We start from the raw sequence: 15,846 nt of genomic DNA, 5'->3' as shown, positions 1-15,846 counted from the left end.
TTTTCAGAGTCAAAGCTCCCTTCTGTCAGGACTTTGAGGGGCCGAGCCTTCCCACAGCAAAGTTCTCATCGCCATGGAAGTTGGGGGGGGGGGGAGGCTGGGAATGAAGGGTTTGATGTATCACATGTTGTGCTTTCTTTTTTCATTCTGGACAATGACCATATTCAGCCAAGATCCTTTCTAGGCCTTGGAATATGGATACTTGTGTCAGAGCCTAGTCTTTCAATAAACCTTTTGAAATCAAGAAATTGTGCTTCTTGCAGAAGGGGGGAGACGAACTCTAGATAATAGGGATTCCATAGTCTGACACCTTCTTCAGATACAGGTGGGAGTGGAGATCCCTGAGCCTTTAAATCCCAGTCAGGAGGTGGGAGGGATGGAGCAAATAAAGGAGACAGGCTGTAAAGGTACCATGCAGCTGATTAGAGCAGAAAAGATAAAGAATCCTATGTCTTTGTTCAGTCCCTGGGGTTCCATTGTTCTGAACTTGTGAATGAGCTCAAGCCCAGCAATTTCACTTGTAATCTGCCCTTTGAGGAGAGCCGTTGTCATTGGACTGTTTCCCACTGTAGCCTTTGGCTCCTGCAAGACAACAAACACCTTGTGAGGGAAGCTTTTGTGAGCCAGAGCTTTTGTTAGAGGCATGAAGTCCATAGGCAGGCACACACAAGATTATAAATCGGGGAGGTAGGAGAAGGTGGAAGGTCAGGCATGTTTCGAGTTATGGCTGTGTCACATTACATTGCAGAACACTGATAAAGACCCTGTACCAGTGCAGGGGCTGGAAAGTGGTGGCACCAAGAGTATGCTGAAAAAAAAGCAGAGTTCAGTCAGTATACCAAGCTCCCTCAGGCCTCCCCATCCCTCGAACTGGCCATTACAGCAATGAAAATGCTGGTATAAGTACTAAGTACGGTGAGGAAATGGACTCAAAGAGATGTACCAGTAAAGGGGTAAGGATTTTTACCATGTACTGTCTGTAGCTTTAAGTATGACATCGAACGCTGAATCTTGAACTGTTTTATTGTCTTTGTAGTTCTGCTAGTTTTATATTATGCTTGTTTTTATATGTATGAATATAATATTCTGTTATCTGCTCTGTGCCTGCTTGTGGGCTACAAATTTAATAAAATAAATAAATATGATCCTATTGGGTAGTTTCTGTGTTGTTAATATGTCAGGCTTAGAATTTGCTTATATTCTGTTTCAGCATTTCTTCAGCTCTGTATTGGATTTCTGCTTGTTTTAAATCTTTGCAGATTTGCATTTATATGCCCTATCACATTGTTTATTGAAATGTCTTTGACTGTACTGACTCACACTGTATAATCCACGTGACTATAAATAACATATATAAAAACACTCAATTGCAAATTAAAAAGCACCCCCCCACACACACTCACACCCACTTCTCACTCATTTGCACAGCCAATCACAGTTCTCCTAGACACTAATATAAACCCCAACCCAGATGGAGGAAACTGCACAAAAGGGGAATACTTTTCTGGGGCTGCTGATGGGGTGGTCTAGGGGGACAAATTTTTAGGACCCCCTTAGGGCCTATGGGGAAGGCAATGGCAAACCACCCTGTAACAAAAAGTCTGCCAAGAAAACATCATGATGCGATGTCTCCCTGTGGGTCAATAATGACTTGCTTCTTGCACAGGGGACTACCTTTACCCTTACCTAGGGACTATGGAACTGGACAACTCATGATTTGCTTTCATACCGTATTTGTGTTAAGTCAGAGTGTTGTGAAGGGGGCTCCCAGAGGGAATCTTTGGGGGAGTAGTGGCTCACAGCAGCCCTGCACTTTGCACAGATGGCCAAGGATGAGAGCAAATACAGTTAGAGCATATTGTTAACATTGCTCTGCTCAGAACCTTTACAGGTCCTTGAAACTCAAACATTGTTCCAGATCCTCTTTCCAAGTCTCTAGCTAACCCTATATCAAAGGCCCAGATGCATACCAAGCATTGTTTTTTAGAGCAACCGCAAAGACAATTCAGAGTACTGTAATCAAAACAGCAAAGCCACAACAGTATTCAGCCTCACCTTTATTTACATTTTTTTGGAGATGAAATTGCTGAATGTTCCCCAGAAAGCAGAATTGTAAAGCTATCTTTTCCGCTTACTAAGTATTACACAATATTTGCAAGGCCCAAAGTGTGCCAGGGCTAGTCAATCTGGGCAAGTTGTCATTTCAGTCTTTGCCACTTTCGCTCGGTTGCAATGTGTTCGAGCTGCAATCTGCCTTTGACCTAGTTTTGGAATGGAAACTTTTTTGGTTGCCCAGATGGATCAGTTTGCCTGGAGAATGACAAGCAAAGTGTGACCCAGTTGATACTCAATAGGCTTAGTCTGGAGTAACTCTGTTTAGGATTGCATTGATAGATGTTTCAGCAGCTTTTGACACCATCAGCCAGGGCGTCCTTCTGACCAGTGTGGTTGAGTGGGGATTGGGCCACGCTGTGCCAGCAATTCTAATCCTATCTGACTGACTGGCAAGACGGTAGTGTTGGGGGAACTGCCGTTCAGACCCCCGGTATTTATATCCCATGCTGTTTAATATCTATCTAAAAATTCAGGGAGAATTCATCCCAAGATTCACAGAAAGAGGCTATTAGTAACAGGCTATTTCTCCTTTTCCGCAGAATTTGGATGGACTGAATTGGTGTCCGAAAGCAGAACGTGACTGGATTTATTTATTTATGTCATTTATAGTCCGCCTTTCTCACTGAGACTCAAGCTGAATTACACAGTGTGAGACCAGTACAGTCAATTTCAAGGATATTTCCATAAATAATGCCATAGGGTAAATAAACACACAAGTTTACAAAGATACTGCATTAGTAAGAGTCCAATACAGAGTTGAAGAAATGCTGAAACAGAACATAAGGCTAACATTAGAGTAGCTCATAGAAGCACATATTTAAGACAACACATAGTACAGAAGGCAACATAGTGGTAAAGTTTATGGTCCTTAACTCATTAGCAAAGCATCTGAGATCCCCTTCCCTACAATACAAAAGCCCTTTTGAATAATTCAGTTTTGCATCATTTGCAGAAAGCTAGAAGAGTCAGGACTCTCCTGACCTCCTCAGGCAGGCCATTCCACAGGGTAGGGGCCACCACAGAGAAAGCCCGTGTACGGGCTGCTGTTGATTTTGCCCATGTGTAGGGTGGCACCTTCAGGAGACCCTGTTCAGATGAGTGAAGCTGCTGTGGAGGAACATAGGGAGAGATGCGGTCCCGTAGATATGCTGGGCCAAGGCTGTGAAGAGATTTGTATGTGATAACCCATACTTTGAACTGAGCATGGTAGCTGATAGGTAGCCAATGGAGTGACTGCAGAATGGGGGTGAGGTTCATGTTCCTGCTCACTCTTGATAGCAGTCGCACTGCGGCATTTTGCACCAATTGGGGTCTCCTTGTTATTTGGATGGGAGACCTATGTATAGTGCATTACAACAGTCAAATCTTGATGTTACCGTAGCATGGATCCAGGTGGGCCAATAAATTGAAACTCAGCCCAGATAGCATTGATGTGCTGTCAGTCAGTAGTAGAGCTAAACAAAGGTTAAAGTGTCAGCCAGTTCTAGCTGCGGTTGCTCGGCCCTAGAAGGAGCAGGTTTGTAGCTTGGGGGTGTTATTGGGGCATCAATAAAATTAAAAGGACATGGGCCCTCCAGGTAAAGTAGAAGTTCCGTCTCATCCCTGCATGGCATACCTGCTTGTATAAAATCAAACTTTAACTTTAGTTTTGCTCAAGTCTTAGGGAACATGGGAGTTCCATCATTTTGAAGTCTAGATAAATTCTGAGAACTAGCTCTCTGTCACAAAGGTGGGCATGTGTGCTGCAGAAGAGCAGCACCTGAGATGGACCTGAGATGCCTCATCTCAGGCTCTAAAAATCTGTATATAAATGTATACATTATCTTCATGTTATTGCTGTATATTTATTTATGGAATCATCATGCTAAATATTGTAAACATACTTTCCTTGAAATTGTACTTAAATAACCAGACATGAATTCTTGTACTTTACTTGTACTTTAGAAAGTTACAAATTGTGTTATTGTTATATTTCGTTATGTATTGTTTATTGTTATATATCATTATCTTATTGTAATTTTGAGCGTCATAAAGTTTTGATAAAATTTTTAAAAAATCTTCAGGGGAAAAACTGAAAGGTGAGGTTTTAGAACTGAGCCTATAACATGGGAGAGGAGTATTAAAGGAATACATGAGTAACTCCTGAATTTTTCAAGAGTCAATGGTCTGAATAGTCTAGACAATGGGGCAGAGTCTAGTATTCCTAACACCAAATAGTGAGTCTGTTGGGCCAGCCTCTCCAATCATGAGACGGGTTGAGAATGCGAGATCTGAGCACAGCTTCCATCACCTTCTTGCTTCAAAATCATAACAACATTCTCAGGTTTTTCTATACCATTACAGGATCTAGGAGCTTGGTCTTTAAGCCAATCAAAACAGACATTTCCAGGAATTGTAAATGGAGCCATTGGGGGGAGGGGAAGTCCACCCACTTCTAAAATCCTAGATCTACAGCAGTGGAAACATTTAGCAAGATCCCTCCGCCCCTGCATAACTCTATTTTAACATTTGGTAAGAAGTGAGGCAGAACATCCCGCCTATCCAGTTCTACCTTCTCAATGCCAATCCCAGGGATAATCTTGGAGGATGGAGCTGCTCTTTCCCCCTCCCCACCGTCTTGTTCCCTAGAGGGACCTTGGATAGTTGTGCTTTGATCACATAGATAACACCATTTAGGCCCTGTAGAACCCAGAATTGCTCTCTCCTTGGTGGAAGGGGCACTCCAGATATCAAGGAGAAAGGAGGAGGGATGTTCCAAAGCTTTTCCTGCGGTGCAGCATAGTTAGACCATTGTTATTATGCGATGCAGGCACTCACCTTGGAGAGCTTTCTACAAAAAAGCAAGTGTGGGGTAGGAAATCGCTTTATAGCATCTTTGGAGAACCACCTTCTGGTTTGGGGATTGTATGAATAAGGGTGGTCCAAAAACTGATTTTGGGGCATAGCAGCAGCCTCAGATTTCAGCTATTTAACAATACCCTGCAAGAAGCCCGCAATAGACAGGGCACCTCTACAAGACCAGAATCCAGGGATATATAAATTGGGGTTTGTTCCAAAGCTTATTTGGGATGTAGCAGTCTTGGGTCCTTCAGCTGGTGCTCAGCAATGCAATTCAATGGGATTTCTGTAGTCAGGCCACCCTTTCAGGATGCAAAAGCCAGGCTTTAGGCTGGTCAACTCTCTATGCCACCTTCCAGGGTATCTTCTCTTGATTTCAGCCTTTCCCAGGCTTATTTTGGGGTAAAGAAGCCATCAAAATATCCTTGATATTTAGGGTAGGACTGAAGAATAAGGAACCAGGACCTGCAAACTGGGAGCAGTTAACCATCCTTATCAGGGCTGCCAACCCCAGTTTGGGAAATTCCTTGAGATCTGGGGTGGAGCCTGGGGAGGGAGCTCAGCAGGAAGGCAGTGCCAGAGACCTCACTCTCCAAAGCTGACATTTTCTCCAGATTTCTGTAGTCTGTGTCTCTGTAGTCTAGAGATAAGTTAGTTTCTGGTACATAGTTGTGTTGGTCTGCGGTAGAACTGCAGGATTATAGTCCAGTAGCACCTAGAGACCAACAAGATTTTTCAAGTGCATGAATTTTTGAGTCAAAACTCCCTTCAGGATTTGAGTCCAGTGGCACCTTAAAGACCAGCAAGATTTTTAGCGTGTAATCTTTCCAAGTCTGTATCTGAAGAAGGGAGCTTTGACTCTCGAATGCTTATTCATGATATCCAAATGATGTATAGTGATTGTGCACTAGATAATCTGTGTAATGGGTATCTCCATCTTCCCTTAGTGTAATGGGTATCCTGTTTTTCCCTATTTTTTCCTGTATCCCCTTTGTTTAGAAAATTAAAATAAATAAAAAGAAAGCTTATATCCCGAAAGTCTTGTTGGTCTCTAGGTGCCACTGTTCTCTAACTCAGGAGATCAGTTGTAATTCCGGGAGAGCTCCAGGCCCCACCTGGAGAGGTTGTCAACCCGAATCCTTGTTCCAGTAAAGTGCTTTTGGCTTCGGGGGCGTTTCACTTGCAAAGTAACCTTGAAAGTCTCATAGGCTGGTTCAACCATCACCACGCGCAGGTGGCAGGATGAGGCTCGCTGGTCTGAGAGTGAGGGAAATTCCGAACAGCGGCAGGGTGGGTTGGGAGGGACGAGGGGTCCCCGAGTACATCTGGGCCGAGCCCTGCCCCGGAGGGGAGGCGCCATGCGGGGGGGCCCGCCCCGGCGGCTGCTTTGCAGGCGCCCCCACAGGGCTGCAGCCTGCAGAGCGCACGGAGCGGCACGTGGAGACGATGGGGGGCAGCGCGGGGCTGCCTCTTCTCTGGCTGCTGCTGCTGCTGCTTTGGAGCCGGCGGGGCTTGGGGGCTTCCTGCCCGAACGGTGAGTGCCGGAGGGCAGAGAGGCGCGCCGGGCCGAGGGATGCTTGGCGTACGGAGCAGGTGGGAAGGCGCCAGCCAAGCCGAGCCCCGGAGCGCTGCACGCAGGGGAGGCGCGGGGAGGCGGCGTGGCTGGTGGCGAGCGGCCCTCCAACTGTGGCCTGTTTGATTTCTGCAGACGCCTACCTCGGGCCGAACGGGAAGTGTTTTCCTTGCCGGACCTGCGAAGGTAAGTGGAGCCCCAGGGCGGCCAGGTAGAAGCCCTCTTTGCCAAAGGTCCAAGGAGCAAGTCGAAGATCATCTCGGAAACAAGACATCCCCACTTGATACAATTGTATTTTGGTAGGGGAGGAAGCATTAATTCCAGCCCAAAGAAAATGGTGTTTGGTCCCTAAGTACTGAGGCTGGAATGGGCCCCTCAAGACCTATTTCTTGCACTCCGAGTGTGTATAACTCTTAGGATTAGAATCTGGAGAGGCGGGGGGGGGGGGGGAGGATTGTTCTCCCAGTTGACTCAGTGGATGGGGTATTATTTTTTATTTCTATGCGGCCTCGGCTAAAGATTGATGGACATCCGGTACAATGCATGGCCTCAGGCTCTTGTTTAACGGGAATTGGACCCGAATAGTGCAATCCTACGCACTTGTACTCCAAGTCCTGCTTTATTGAAACAAGCTTCCTCTTAGCTAGGGATGTCAAGAAGCGCAGCCTTGTCTTTAGAAGCAACAAGTTCGTTTCGACATCCCTTCCCCAACCTGGACTGTGGAATTCTGCACTAAACTTGGGGGCAAATTTCACACCCCACATGGGTGCCTTCAGAATGTATGCAGCTATTTCAGGATCCGTAAATGGCCCAACGGAGCTTTTACGAACTGGCCTCCAAGACCCCTCTGTCGGCCACTAGCTTCTGGCTGCAAGAGGAGCTCACCTTTCCTGCCTTCTTGGGTGTAACACGGAGCATTTAAAAAAATAAATAATTTATCCCTTCAGGAGAACAGGAGTATGAAAAGAAGTGTTCTGAAACTGAAAATGCAGTTTGCAAATGCATTCGGTGTGGAGAATGTGGGATTGGAGAGAAGCGGACGGAGGAAGGTGAAGACTCTTTTCATTATGTTTGTTATTGTCCATACTGTAGTGCACTAAGGCTTATGGTGCTGGCCAAGCTACACCAGTGGTACAGAGGGTGAGTGCAGGACAAGGGGGTCTCTGGTTGCTATTGGCTTTCTCTATCCTTTTATATCAACTTCTCCCTTTCCCCTTTAAATTAATGCTTACTTTGGACAGGCTCATATACAAGTCACATCAGGCACTGGCTCTTCCCCTTACCCAACCTATCTTATAAAAATTCCCCAGTATGATTTTCAGTCACATGTCTATCTGACAAAGCAGGCCATGACCCATAAAAGCTCATATTGAAATAAGTGCCGTGTTTCATTTTGGGAAGGAAGCAAGCTAAGCAAAGAGGCACGGGGACAAGAGGAGCAGAAAGTTGGGACTTCACATCCAATTTACAGTCACCAAAACAACTCTGGGCTGCTATCATTCCATCTTGCCCTTGCTTTAGAAAGCTCCAAATGATTCCTGTAGGTCTTGGGGAGGGACTGTGGCTGAGTGATATCACATAGGCTGCTTTGAACACAGAAGGTCCTAAGTTCAAACACCAGCATCTCCAATGAAAAGGGCCAGGTAGCAGGTGATGGGAAAGACCTCCTCCTGAGGCCTTGGAGAAATGCTGCCCGCCGGAGTAGACAATACTGGCATCAATGGACCAAAGATTTGACTTGGTATAAGGCAGATTGCACATGCTCCTGGTGCTCTCCAGGCACTGATCTCGGTCACGTGTGTGTCACTTCGACAGGGCAAACTTTGCAGTAGACCAGCTTTCAGTTTTCACATTCAAATCTTCTCCTGTTTTGCACAGGCATTGGTTTCATCCTGGGGGCCTTGGGAGAACCAGAAAAGATGCAAAGCAAACCTAGGGAAAACAAAGAATGAAACGCCCTTCAGAGGCCCCCTCTCCATGGTCCACCCTGCCCCTCACTTTCCATTTGTACTTTGAGCTCCTCCCCCAAAATCTATATATTAGTGCTGCATTAGTCAGAGACTGCCGTGAAATTCTGCAATGAATCTCGGGCAAATTTCAGACCTCACTAACCTCCAAAGTACTCATAGTAATATCAGTTCATAGAAAGAGACACAATCTGCCACACCTTTTTGATCTCAAAACAACAGCGGAGAGGAAAAAAAACCCATCAAGAGCAAGTGAGATGCTCAAATGGCCTCCTGGTTATGGAGAGACCTCACTTGATCTCCAGCCGTAGGCTTGAGCGGTGGCCATTTGGAACCATAGCTCTTGAGCATTGGGTCCAGGAGGTTAAAAAAAATTGCTGCTGGCCTACAATGCCTTCACGCTCACCGACAGCAGCCTTTCATCTGCCAGGAGTTCACACTTCCCTTAGCCTGTTTGCTCCTCCACTTAATCTCATGAACTCTAAAAAGAACCAAAGTTTTCTTCTCTGGTCCTTCAGAGCTGGTCCGTTTGCAACCCAGGGAGTGAGCTTGCCTGTGTGAATGGGACTCCTGCAGCAGATGACTCTTCCAGGTATTCTGCTGAGTTGCATCCTACTTCCCCTTTCTTTATGTGACAGGTGCCTTTGTGTTTCTCGCAGGTTGCCAAAGTTGCCCCCAAGGGACATTTAATGATCAAGTCAATGGCGAATGCCGACAATGGACACAGTGAGTCCTTTTTCAAAAACACTTAGTAGAATGGCTGCTAGATTGTCTGTTTTAATACCGCTCTTGTGACTGAATGCAGATGTCCCTCCGGTAAGATTATGACTCCTGGGACGGAGAAGAAAGATGTGGTTTGCATGCCCGAGTTCAAAGACCCAGAACCGTCACCTACTGCCCAAGGCTCAGACACCACTGAAGGAATAGGTGAGGTTTTACTTCTCAACTTCCAGCAAGAGGTTACTAGTTTTAAAAATGCTCAGAGCATCCATCTTTGCTCTGCCTAGATATTTCTACTCTTTCAATAGAATAACTCTGGTTTAGCCCTGATGCCCTGCTGGGGCAAATTAAGTGGGGCCGCAGTCAGGTCAGTCATGGTGTGAAAACCGTAAGCCTTGTTCTGTTTTGGCTTCCTGATACCGGCGCCGATTTCATGGGCTCTGCTGCTGTCCTCTGTTGGTCCTGCTTCACTGTCTCCCCCGCTTTGCTGTGATCTTTCCAAACCCTTTTAAGAAGATCTCAGTCCAAGCCCCTTCAAGCACCATGTGGACAGGAAGCTGCGTATTATCAGGTCCTGCCCACCCAAACACCGTTTTGCTTGTCTCACCTCCCCTGCCGAGGCCACCATCCCTCATCTCCTGACATAGAAAGCTTTTTAAAAACCTGTAATTGACGTAATGATCTGTTGCCACCAGATACTAGTTCCCAGCTTTCGTTTTTTAAAAAAATCTGTAGATCTGTTCATTTCTCTTTAGAAGGAAGGGTGAGATTAAAATGCGATCCAGTGAAGGCAGATTGCAGAGGAGGGCTGTGTAGGTCTGCTGTAGCCTTAGTTCCCCTACTTTGGTTGTCCTGCTTGCCAGCTGAGATCCTCTTCTCAAGCCTTGCTCTTTGTGCCCCAGGTGAATGGCGACCAGAGACAAGGCTTTTGACGTTCACCTGGAGCCTACCAGGCCAAAATATTACTTTTTAACTAGGCTTCTAAGTAAGGTCTTTCATCTTTTTAAAAGCTGTTTTACGGACTGTTCCCAAGATGCTTTTATCAAATATCATTTTAGACAGCTGCATTTTATGGAGTTTTATGCTCCACCTTGCTTTTATTGGCATGTCTTTATGGATATGTTTTTATTAGTATGATTTGTTTTATCGACTGCTTTTTGTTTTCTTGCTGTAAGCCACCTAGAGCAGGTCTGGAAAGGGGGCAATACCTTTTGCAAAATAAAATAAAGAAATTTGTGTATCTGTAAAGAGTCCAGTAGCACCTTTAAGACTAACCAACTTATTTATAGCACAAGCTTTCGAGAACCACAGCTCTCTTCGTCAGATGCATGACAGAGAGAGCTGTAGTTCTCGAAAGCTTATGCTACAAATAAGTTGGTTAGTCTTAAAGGTGCTACTGAACTCTTTACTATTTTGCAACTACAGACTAACACGGCTAACTCTTCTGGATCACATAACTGTGGGACTTCTGGAAGCTCAGTACACAAGCTGTCATTTAATTTTGTTCTGAGGACTGTGTTCTGCCTGTTCCTAGTGCTCACCGCCAGCATCGCTCTGATTACAACCTCAGTTCTGTGCCTAGGATTCCTGTTGCTTTTCTGCATCTTCTTCAGCCTGTGGGCTCGAAAGAAGCTCTCCGCTATTTTCATGAAACGTAAGGCCAAACATTTTCCTGTTTCCGATTGACATCCAATTCCTTGCTGGGTTTTTTTTTTGGTGTTAAAAGCGTCTAGTCCTTATGCGTGAGATGAAATTATTGAAAATGTGGTCAGTTTTTGTTGAAATCTCAGAAATTAGAGAAGTAACTGAATGAGGTTTTCAGTAATTGTGAAGTATGAATAGCAAAATCAGGCTTATGCAAAATAGTAAAATGTGCAGATTATGCAAAACATGAGTTGCTTAATTTGCACAATTCATAGAGGTTGGGAACTTCAGCTTTTCATGTCTTAGTTGAGAATCTTGACTTTTGTAGATCAAAATGGGTGGTGTAGCAGTAGAAAAGAGCAAGAGTCCACTAGCACCTATAAGACTAACAAAATTTGTGGTAGGGTATGCACTTTCATGAGCCAGAAGCGAGCTGTGGCTCACGAAAGCGCATACCCTACCACAAATGTTAGTCTTATAGGTGCTACTGGACTCTTGCGCTTTTCTACTGCTACAGACAAACACAGCTACCCATCTGAGCAAAGCTGTCAACGAGAGGAAGCTTTGGAGGTCATTAACTCACAGGGTCACCATAAGTTAGAAGTGACTTAACAGCACATCTCTCTCTCTGTCTCTGTCTCTCTCTCTCACACACACACACACACACAGAGTGTGTAGTTCCATGCCAGCAGCTGATGAGCCTCCCCATTTATTCTTCTCGGGTCCCCATTTGAGGATAGTGGGGAGCAGACCTAGAACACTTTCAGCAGACTTGGCTGTGCAGCTGTAATAGATTGCCTGTCCCTCTGTGCTTCATCATGAGCAAATGAAGACGCCTTATAACAAATCAAACCAGTGGTTCCTCTACCTCAGTATCAGCAATGGGCTCTCTCCTGAGTTTCCCAACACCAGTTACCCCAGAGCTTTTAACTGGAGGTGCCAGGGCTTGAACCTGAGACCTTCTGCATACAAAGCGATAGGGAAAATTTCCTTTGTAGACCACAGGTTAAGGTACCGAGGGCATATCAATAGATGCTAACGAGGGCTGCCCTGCATCTGTATTCTTCCTGAGACACACTCAAGCCATGTGCCAGAAGCAAAAGGGGGAGGGAACTTTTTAGTATCCAGCATTGTGGAAAGGGATTTTTAAGCAAAGAAGCAATTTTTGCAGCATTGGGTCAAAGACCAATTTAGCTCGGCATTGTCTCAAACAGTGGAAGGGCGTGAGGAAGGAAGCAGCCCACCTATGGGACAGTCCCAGCAGCAGCATATACTTGGGCTGGCCCCTGGTAGCTGTTTCTAATAATGCAGTGGGCACTTTGGGAACATGTCAGATTTTCTTTTACAGGAAGCCGTGCTCTCTGCCCCTTGTACTAATGAATCACAAAAGTTACATTTCACAGGAAGATAGATCAAGATGGGTAACTGTGTTATAGTCTGTCTGTAGCAGTAGAAAAGAGCAAGAGTCCAGTAGCACCTAACAAACCTAACAAAATTTGTGGTAGGGTATGAGCTTTCGTGAGTCACAGCTCACTTCTTCATTTTACATGAAGGATTACTTCCATCTTTCCCATCCTGAATCTACTGACACTTAATAGAGCAGCAGCTGTTGATGAGCCCTCTAAGTGGAATTAAGACTTTCCCGCAGCCTGAGCGCAGGAGAGCCTGGCTGCTGTTGGCTAAGCTCAGGGAGGAGGTGGATATAAAAGACTGCGCCAGAATCATCGTTACGCTGGGTGCAAAGGAACCAACCGTGCCTCCTTTCTTCCCCCCTACCCCTGTAGAGCCTCTCAAACAACCAGCACAGGAGGTAGAGGATTGCAGCTGCCGTTATCCAGAAGAAGAAGAAGGGGGAGGCTGCAATGCTGCAGACCTGAAGTGGGAGTTGCTGGAAAAAATTGCTTAACCAATCACAAGAGCCCAAATCTTCCCCCCACACCGAGAAAAATAGAGATGAAGAATGCAAATGCATCAAAGAATGTAAGCGCAACAACAAATGCCAAAGGATCTTGGCAGCTCCCTCTCCTGCTGCCTCTCTGCCATGGTCTGGGATGAACAGTTCCAAAAAATGTAAGCCCCCCTCCCCTAGCACAGATGATGATTGTGGTTATCTAGAAAATTGGATGCTTTGATAGCGTCAGCCTTCAAAAACATCTCCTTGGACTGGTGCTCTTCCTAGGAGTCTGGCACAGAGGTTGCTTTGGGGCAAGAGGGAGGGGAGGGGACGCAGGCTGAGGGTCTCAAGAGCAAGACTTCCCACAGCTGCCTTTCAGAACAGGTGAAACAGGAGGCTGGATTTTGTCAGCTAGGAGAGCACCTGCAAGCAGCCAACTCTGCTCCTGCCACGGTGCATTTAGCAAGTGTACCTCAGACAGCAGATCTGGGGCACTGCTCAGGATAACAGCAGCAGAAACCACAACCATCTGATTATGTGCTTTGCCCATTTATTTCGATTGGGCTTGTGAAGGAGAACTTCTCAGGTGGTTGGAGCTCCATTTTTATGGCTGTTGAGGAATGTTGGTTAGGCCATCTACCATTGGGTCATCTCCACCCACAGACTCCTCTGCAGTAAAATTAGTGGACACCTGTCCCCTGTAGCAATGCCCCACCCCACATAACCTGTTCTTTTCTTACAATACTCCTAAGCTGCTTTTGCTCCCGTTTATGTACGTACAAAACGCTGACAAAATGACTCATCTCTTACGTCTGCTTTTGATGTCAGGTTCAATGGAAACATCCGTCATAAGCTTGAGGCTGTATCTTTGTGCCACCTGACCACAGTGTGGCTACATACTTCCGGCCCAATGACATTTGCCTTTCATCTGCAGGGAAGTGAGAATATGCTATCTGAGATTGGCTTTCTCTATTTACACACCAAGAGATGGAAAGACTGAATCTTGAACTTTCCAAGTCGCACCTAAAAATGCAGTGGCCTTATATACATAGAGGTTAAAATGCTTGCCCTAAGCAATGCCTGCTGGATTTGTACTGTAAGACCCACAACTTCATGCAAAGATGGCCCAACTGTACTCACATACAGGAAGGAGCTGACATACAATAAATTTTAGAAACATACCCCAGAAGCTAGATAAATCCAACTCAGTTATTTTTTACAAGTAATGAGCAAAATCCTATAATGTTTCATCCTTTACTGTTGCTCTTAAATTTTCACCAAAAATATCCCATGGGGAGGGTTCAGCTTTAGCGACTTATAAAGCAGGATAATGATCTTGCATTTTCTGGAAGCTAAGTAAAAAAATTGTAAATAAATTTTTACCAAATTTAGCATCAGTGAATTCTCACTATTACAGAATATGCATCTTTGATATTATGTGTTTTTCTGGGCAGGGCAGGTTTTTACCAGATTTCCACAAATGCTTGCACTGGTAGGGCGCACCTAAACATATGGACAAAAGAAAGGGGGGGGGACATTTCCCCATTAAAAAAAGATTCAAAGATCACTGAACATGATACAGCATTAGAAAATATGTAGACGTTTTCAATTGGGTGCTTATATTACATTTCTGGGGGCAGGGCAGCAACAGAAGTCCCCTCCCCTTCAGCCACAGGTGTTTTTTGAGGCTCCAAAGAGGGGTTTTATATCAGTGTAGGAAGGATGTGGCAGTTTGCCCTCCTATCAAACCAGGTTTTCCGTTTAGTTTTCAAATGGCTCCAAGGAATCAAGATGGGGAAATAGCAAATGTTCTAGATCCGCAGAATCCATGAAGCCCTTGGAAGAAATGCTCATTTGTTCACTGAAGCTTGGAATCGCAGGAGATTCCAGCAAACAGCTCGCCGGTGGGTTTGACCACAAATCGTGTTGCATTTGGAAAACTTTCCATGCTTGAAACTTGTGAGAGGCTTTCAAAGGGCTCAGAGATGCACACACACACTTGGAATAAAAGTCCTTCCTTCGGGTTTGCTTTCATTCACTTAACTTTATCTACACAGGATTTTACAGTGTTGCTTTAGTCCGAGTCAGACCACTGGCTCGTCAAGCTCTGTGGTTTTGATTCTGCCTGTCAACAGCTCGTCATGGTCAGAGAGAAATCTTTCTCAGCATCAGCTACCCAAGATCTTTAGTGGCCAGATGTCCAGAACCATCTGCATCCAAATGCACTGCCACAGTCCCTCCTAAAGTTGCCAACAGACCTGGAGTGAAATGTCCTTTCCCTTTAACAGAGGCTTGCTATGTGGAAATGGGCTAGTGAAGCTTTTCATAGCATGAAAAATTTATACACCAGATTTATGCACTCATCGGGGCCACCGAGGTGGCTAACAGTTAAAACAAGCCATATAAAAGCTCATCAGAAAAACAATTTAAACCATAACGAAAATACACATATAGAAACACAGAAAAACAGCAATTAACACACAGTGCAGGAGAGAGGGATCAGTGAGGACATGCTAGACATAACGAAGTTTTCACCAGGTAGTGGAAGACACTGACAGGAGGGGACAGGTGAAGCGCCTGGGGAAACAGCGCCATAGTTTTGGTGCCACAACCAAGAAGGCCCTCTCAGGTTGCCACCCGCCTAATTACAGAAGTTGGGGGCATCTGAAGCAGGGTCTCAGAAAATGACCACAGTGGTGGGGCACATTCATAAATAGCATCACCTGGTAAATAGCATCCCATTAATCCTCTATTAAAGGGGACAGGCCATTGTTCTCCAGGCTGTTGGTAACCTTAGCCTGTCCCTCTCTGAACTTGGCAGAGAAAAAAGGGAACGCGGAGCCACTGCTGATCAAACCATTTAAGAAGCCATGGAGAAGGATCACAAAATGTCTCACCAAGAAGATTTCTCTTCCAGGAACAACTGCCCTGGTAACAACCGTGGGCTCTCTTCCTCCTACATCTCTTCTCCCTTGTGTGAATTCCCCACCACTACTGTTGCGATCCACAGTTGGGTGCTTCCATCAGTGCAAAGGTTATTCAGAAACTGGTGTCTTCCTTGTTTGCAAGGTATTTATACCCAGCCTTCTGATGCT

The 15,846-nt window shown here is 45.4% G+C and overlaps 2 protein-coding genes across 2 annotated transcripts in view; one reads left to right on the top strand and one right to left on the bottom strand.

Moving 5' to 3' along the window:
- The first annotated feature begins 6,383 nt into the window (after positions 1-6,383).
- On the top strand, positions 6,384-13,570 carry TNFRSF9 (TNF receptor superfamily member 9). Its single transcript, XM_055001434.1, has 7 exons — positions 6,384-6,487; positions 6,662-6,712; positions 7,474-7,575; positions 9,153-9,219; positions 9,299-9,420; positions 10,748-10,867; positions 12,642-13,570. The coding sequence occupies exons 1-7, from the start codon at positions 6,400-6,402 to the stop codon at positions 12,761-12,763; spliced, it is 672 nt and encodes a 223-aa protein (XP_054857409.1). The 5' UTR covers positions 6,384-6,399; the 3' UTR covers positions 12,764-13,570.
- The window catches only part of LOC129344633 (coiled-coil domain-containing protein 50-like), a 49,915-nt gene continuing 47,639 nt past the window's right edge, over positions 13,571-15,846 (bottom strand). Inside the window, exon 12 of the mRNA XM_055001433.1 lies at positions 13,571-13,679. Coding sequence (XP_054857408.1) covers positions 13,582-13,679 — 98 coding nt within the window. The 3' untranslated portion in view covers positions 13,571-13,581. The remainder of the gene's footprint in view (positions 13,680-15,846) is intronic.

Source organism: Eublepharis macularius, chromosome 17 (genome assembly GCF_028583425.1).
Source record: "Eublepharis macularius isolate TG4126 chromosome 17, MPM_Emac_v1.0, whole genome shotgun sequence".
NCBI lineage: Eukaryota > Metazoa > Chordata > Lepidosauria > Squamata > Eublepharidae > Eublepharis > Eublepharis macularius.
The sequence above is the reverse complement of the archived record's forward strand: the minus strand, read 5'-3'. Positions and strand labels throughout refer to the sequence as shown.

Coding starts and splice junctions, on each gene's coding strand:
- TNFRSF9 (XM_055001434.1), top strand. CDS start 6,400: ATGGGGGGCAGCGCGGGGCTGCCTCTTCTCTGGCTGCTGCTGCTGCTG. Junction 6,488..6,661: donor GGGGGCTTCCTGCCCGAACG/GTGAGTGCCGGA, acceptor TGATTTCTGCAG/ACGCCTACCTCGGGCCGAAC. Junction 9,421..10,747: donor AGACACCACTGAAGGAATAG/GTGAGGTTTTAC, acceptor GCCTGTTCCTAG/TGCTCACCGCCAGCATCGCT.